General features: G+C 43.4%; 1 protein-coding gene across 1 annotated transcript; it reads right to left on the reverse strand.

The window, feature by feature from the left end:
- Positions 1–3,628: 3,628 nt before the first annotated feature.
- LOC116509560 (P2Y purinoceptor 1-like) lies at positions 3,629–6,182 on the reverse strand. Its single transcript, XM_032218755.1, has one exon. The coding sequence runs from the start codon at positions 5,559–5,561 to the stop codon at positions 4,482–4,484; it is 1,080 nt and encodes a 359-aa protein (XP_032074646.1). The 5' UTR covers positions 5,562–6,182; the 3' UTR covers positions 3,629–4,481.
- Positions 6,183–6,438: the final 256 nt, after the last annotated feature.

Consider the following 6,438-nt stretch of genomic DNA (forward strand, 5'->3'; position numbering starts at 1 on the left):
GCTTCGTAAGTCCTCACACTAACGAATGACAGCTTGGCAGCAGCCAGGCACATCTTAGCCAATCAGATGCGCCTGCTGGTTGCCGGGCTGTCATACGCGAGGAGATTGGCTAAACAGTTTGACAGCCAAGTATAAAAGGCTGCACAACTCCGGAGGCTATCCGATCTACCATGCACAACTCCAGAGGCTATCCGGTCTACTGTTAGTTACTGTTGCAATACGTTCTTGTTACAATAAACGGTTACTGTTACCTCAGACGCCTCTGATTCTTCATACAGCCGTTCTAACACCTTCCAGCTCTGTTATTCTAATTCTAATTCCACAAGGCAAACTGTAGTCCACAGACAAAGTCCAGGCACGAGATAAATGATAGTCCTCAGAGCAAAGACAAGGTGCAAGGCAAAAAGCAGTTCTAAATGCCAAGCAAAGCAGAGAGTCCACAAGACAAGGGCAAGGTCCAAGACAAAAGGCAGAAGCAGTGACGTGCGGTGAGGTTGATACCTGATGAGGCTCAGCAGGGCAGCGGTCGGCCTCGGCGGGGGGGGGGGGGGGATTTGCATCGCGGGAGCAACCAAGCGCCCGGGTCTGCAGCAAAGGCACTTGGTGGCTCCCGCGATGCAAAGTGCCCCGCTGCCCCCCCGCTGTCCCGGCCTGCATCCGCTGCTTCTCCAAGCTCCGCCGCTGGAAGTCCCAGATCGCCTCTGGGGGAAGGCTGAGTGAAAAACGGAGGGAAGCTTCTCTGCGGCCTCCCAGCGCTGCCCAGAGGCTCTTGCAGGAGCACGTGTCAGCGGCCGGCGGCCTGGAGCAGCCCCGGCTGTGAGACAAGGGAGCACTTAAAGTAGCCGCTGCCGCCGCTGCCACCACCCCTCCTTCGCCCGGCGGGGCGGGAGCCGTGCCATCCCTGTCAGGCGATCCCAGTTCTAAACAGGGGCCATGACAGTTTATGAATTTCCACTCTAGCATGTATTCTTGGTTTTCTTGTAAGTACTAAGAGGTACTTAACCAAGGGCAACCTTCTTAGGTTTTTTTAGATTTCCCCAGTGGTGGGTTTCAAAAATTCGAATCTACTCTGTGGGTGTGGCCTCCTTTGTGGGAGTGGCTTGCCACCCATGTGACCAGATGGGAGTGGCTTGCTGTCCATGTGACCGGATATGAAATTATGAATTAGTACTTAGGTCAGTCCAAGTAGCTATTGAGAAAGTTTGGCATTGAAGCATCCAAGTCTTAAAGCTGTCAAGTTACAAGATCCTTGCACCCCTAACCCTTTAGAAAAAAAACTAGGGGTCTTCAAACCTGACAGCTTTAAGACTTGTGGACTTCAACTCCCAAAATTCCTCCTCCAGTCACGTTGGCTCAGGAACTCTGGCATTGAAGCATGCAAGTCTTAAAGCTGTCAAGTTACAAGATCCTTGCACCCCTAACCCTTTAGCAATGGTGAGTTTCAAAAATTTTGGGAACCTCTTCTGTAGGTGTGGCCTGCTTTCCGAGTCCACTGGTGGAACCTCTTCTAACCAGCCCGGTAGATTTGATGAACTGGTTCTACCGAATAGGTGCGAATTGGTAGGAACCCATCTCTGGATTTCCCCCAAACTAATATTCTCTTTCAATCAAGTTCAATATTGATCACTTCATGGGTGCCCAAAGCTAGTTATACACACTGGGCTAGCACAAGGCCCAGGACCAAACTGAGTTAAGCTACAAGCCAATTTTTGATTTGTTGTGATATGACAACCTAGTCAACCTGTTGCAAGCCCCAACCATGTTTACAGCACTGAAGCTTGAAGCTACCATAAAGTTGTATGGAATATAACAAAAGAAAATAACCCAAAAAATATTTTTTCTAAAACAGTTAATCCTATTTCTCAAACTTGGTTACTGAAATCCAGAATTTATTCAGTATCTCATAATTAAAAATTAAAGGCAACCATGTTGGATACCATATGTTCATACAGAGTACTAGGGGTCAGGATGGGGAAAAAAGTCAATATGATGATTGCTATTATGGGATAGAATGCCACCTTGATTTTTTGACCCTTTTCCCCTGTGCAGCTGCAGCTGTGCTAAAGGCTCCTGAAACTAAGAGGATTGGGGTTGAATCTGTAACATTTTCTCCACTTTACTGGTTTTGTTAGAACCAATGGTTTACTGATATATTTATTCTCAATTGTTTAAATGTTAGCTGCCTAGTGATTTTTTAAAACATGTAAAAATGTAGAGCATGAATTGGAATAATATGTAGAAGTTGTGATGAATTACATGCATCATGACATCATCACACAAATAATGTTAATTATGATTTTTTTGTCATTTGAGCCAAGACATCATAACATTTTATCATATATCCCAGCGACCCATCCTATAAACTCCTGTGCTATTTATATATTGATATACATTGAACTACATCTGTGTTTCTCAACGTTGGCAGCTTCCAGAATTCTGGGAGTTGAACTCCGCACATCTTAAAGTTGCCAAAGAAACACTGATTTCGATAAAAATCCTGCCTTTGTATTACCCGGGTTAATCATTTCTTTTCTTTTCCAAACTTTCATTCCATGACACTAAATTCTGTTTTAGGATTCTTTGTCTAAACTGACTCTCATATTTAATTTTGGATCCCTAGGTTACTCAACTCCCTAAGGGAGCAGGAAAAGAGAGCAGCCTTTCGAATTGTGCCTAGTGAAAAGTTAGATGTAGATCACATTTAATTCTTCTAGTCACATCAACTTGGATTGTTATTATCTATTCATAACAATCTGAAGTTGCAGCTGCCAGTTCTTTAGCTGTTGTTGACCTTTATACACATCAAGAATCTGGGATATCATAATGTATCAGCATAGTACCAAGCAGTGTAGCCTTTTACAATAAACAGATGGAGTTTTTGTCAAGTCTTAACTGCTGTCGATTTTGGGATATAGAAAAAAAACACCTTGTTTGTTTGTTTATGTGTTTGTTTGTTTATTTATTTATAGTTACTAGCTGCCCAACTCTAGACAATGTACAAAACAAGAAAATAAAACAGGTAAAAATATTACATCAAAAAGTTATATTCATTAAAATGAATGACAGGATAGTCACAGTTTCTTTCCTTCTTTCTTTCTTTTCTTTCTTTTCTCTTCCTCTCTCTGTATCTATCTATCCATCCATCCATCCATCCATCCATTATCTATCTATCTATCTATCTATCTATCTATCTATCTATCTATCTATCTATCTATCTATCTATCATCTATTTATCTCAAGCAAATCCATTTTAGATTTTTTTAAAAAATAAAATAAACTATTCTGTTATAGTTTTGTGCCTTACATTTTCCCACATTCCCACCTTGGTATACAGTTCAAGATGGGATTAAACTATTAATCATGGAACAAGGTAATATACACTGAAATACTTGTGGTTAAAGAGTGAAAGTGATATAAGCTAATATAGTCACTTATCTCTATCTCTGTCTATCTGCCTGTATGTCTGTATACCTATCTATCATCTGTATCAGGGATACCTACCACCCACTTTTGTATCTCTGTTAGAGGTAAAATTTTCTAACCGCCCACTGGTTCCACAGGAGTGATTTAGAAAGTAGGGAAGTAACTTTACTTTATAAAATTTATAAAGCAGAGTTACAGCAAACCCCTACCACCCACCATGAAAGCTGGAACGCCCACTAGTGGGCCGCAGGTTGACTACCACTGATCTATATTAAAAGATATGTATGTGTTGTGATTTTGTGCAATATACCATAATGTAGCCTTTCAAAAATACATCCATACATTTCTAGTTTTTTTTTATATAAGCCATTTTATACAATTTTATACAAGCCATCAGATACCAAAGTTCATCATTCCCAGTCTAAAACAGTTTAAAAGATTTTGTAGAACTTGAACCAATGCAGGTTTCACTGCCCCACCCCCAGTAAGGAAAAATAGACATTTCACATTTCATTGGAAATGCTAACTAGCCAGCTAGATAACAATAACTATATACGTATATAGATATACATTTATGGCAATAAACCTTCTGGTTTGAGTCTTGTATGGTTTCCTACTGCCACCATACATGTACAGAGCGAAAAAGGAGTACTATTATACATAATGTACAGTATATGATGTTTTCAGTCCAGCAACTTTTAAATATTCCAATCTCTTCAGAGGACCTCCCATGGAAAATAGAAATATAATGAAGTAATAAGGGCAGGGCTATGCATCCAAGTTAAAGATTAATTCAGGCAAATAATAAAATTACAGGCCCATAAATTTAGTTGTTTATCTTTCATAACCTGTTCCATTGTATTCCATACATTCTCACTCCACACTCTCACTCTTTTGCACATTTGCATAATGCTTCTAAACTGTGCTCCAACCCCAATTTTCAAACTATGAAAAACATTAATACCTGTATCCATCAAATGATAGGAATGTTGGAAAAGAGGGAGGAGCATTCGGACGGTCAGCATGTATGATATGTTCCTTTAAATTAAAACTATCATTCAGAGATCACTAGATAGCATCTCTCCACATTCTTTATCAAGCATAATATTTGATTGCCTCAACTCCAAATGGGGCTGGAGTTTGTCCTCGAAAGAAGTCTTCAGACTGAATCTAATGTTTCTAGCAAATTTCCTCAATTGCACTTCTAAATCCTCACGGGCCAGCAGGTATAACAAAGGGTTCAGGACACTATTCAGGCTAGCCAAGACTCGAGTCACTTGGTAGAAGATATAAATATTCCTTAAAGTCTGGTTGCAAAATCCCTGACATTGCCATCTTCGAGACAAGAAGTTAAGGTTCCTAAAGATATGATACGGGAGGAAGCACACGTAGAAAAGTGTCATTACCATAATCACCAGCTTGATACTCTTCTGCTTGAGGTTAGGATCCATGTTCTTGTTCCTCCTGAGGACAAGGACCACATGACAATAGCACCCAGTGACAATGAAGAAAGGAATAGCAAAGCCAGTCACTGTTAAAATTTGAAAGTATAACAGATAAGTCTCCAGGTATTTGTGTTCTGTTGAGTCATGGCACTTGTCGGACATGTGACCCCTTTTGTTAAAAGTTAAATCAGGAGAAAGTTGAATCGTGACCCAGAGCCAGACCAAAACACTCAGAAAGACAGAAAAGCCAAGGTTCTGGCATCTTCCTATCATCTTCATTGGATGGACAATATGCAGGTAACGATGGACACTGATGCAGGTCAGAAAGCCAATGCTGGCATAAAGGTTGACATGGAAGAAAAGTCGAGTTAGCTTGCACCAGCTTTGGCCAAAGACCCACACATGTCCCCCAAGATAGTAGGACACAAAGAAGGGCAGTGTAATCACATAAGACAAGTCTGCAAATGCTAAGTTACACAATAGCACATTGAAGGGGTTCCAACTCTTCTTCCGTGAGCTTCTGCACAAGGACCACAAGCCCAACGTATTCCCCAAAAGACCCAAGACAGAGAGGATGAGGTAGAAAGCGGGCAGGAACCATTGGGTGAAATCTATATTAACTGGGCACAGAGCATCAATGTCACAAATAGAGTTGTTGGTGGAGTTGTTGACTTGATTGCCCACTTCTTTCATCACGGTCAATGCTGAGCCTTGGAGGAGACAAGAGAAAGTGGGGGGATGGACCTACACAAAGGGCGTGTTCTTTGAGGCAGGTAGGGAGCAGTTCACCTGAGTGGGTGCAGGATGGAATTGAGGAATTTCTCAAAGGAAACCATCGGGAGAGGGAATGCCTGGAGGAAGAAATGGGGATGCCAACAGCGGAGAGGCTTCAGAAGAGTAGACCGGCGAATTAAACCTTGTCCGGGGGGTGGACGGTGGATGCAGAAGCGAGTTTTGCCAGCGGAAAGAAAGCGACGAGGCTTCAGAAGACAGACAGGTGTCAGTTTGGAAACTCCGCGAAGGGAAGAAAAAGCCACGTGGAGTCCCTTTTCCCCGTGGAAAGGCTGCAAACCATTCAAAGGTGGCGCAAGAGAGGGACGAAGAGAGGGGAAGATGCAGGATAACTCCACGGTCCGGGTCCCGAGCTGCGGGTCGGCCGTCGAACCCGGTCTTCGAGACGTCTGGAGCTCCGGAGAATGGACACGCGTCCGTCTGGCTCGGCAGAACGGGGAACTCCGCGGATGAGACTACCCGCGACCACCCCAGGATCCAGCGCTGGGCGGGCAGGCAAAACCAGCGGCAGCCGAGCAAAGCTTCGCGGCGCTCGGAGAAAAGCTGCGCTCGAAGAAGGCGGGATGGGGTGGGGTGGGGTGAGTCCGGACAGGACGGAAGACGAAAAGGGAAGGTTAAAACCGAAAGTGAACGCGGTGCTTAGTCGCGGAGAACGAGAAGGAGCGGAGCCGGGCAGGAGCAAAGGGAGGGTGGTTGTCATAGGACTTAACAGTAGCATCCTTGTGAGTTTCTCTTTTGGACCGAAGGGGCAACTAGCCGAACCGTCGGCGGTTCGGCG

The sequence above is a fragment of the Thamnophis elegans genome, chromosome 5, assembly GCF_009769535.1.
Source record: "Thamnophis elegans isolate rThaEle1 chromosome 5, rThaEle1.pri, whole genome shotgun sequence".
Lineage (NCBI taxonomy): Eukaryota > Metazoa > Chordata > Lepidosauria > Squamata > Colubridae > Thamnophis > Thamnophis elegans.

Bases quoted from the DNA above. Each gene is read 5' to 3' on its own strand.
- LOC116509560 (XM_032218755.1), bottom strand. From the start codon at position 5,561: ATGAAAGAAGTGGGCAATCAAGTCAACAACTCCACCAACAACTCTATT.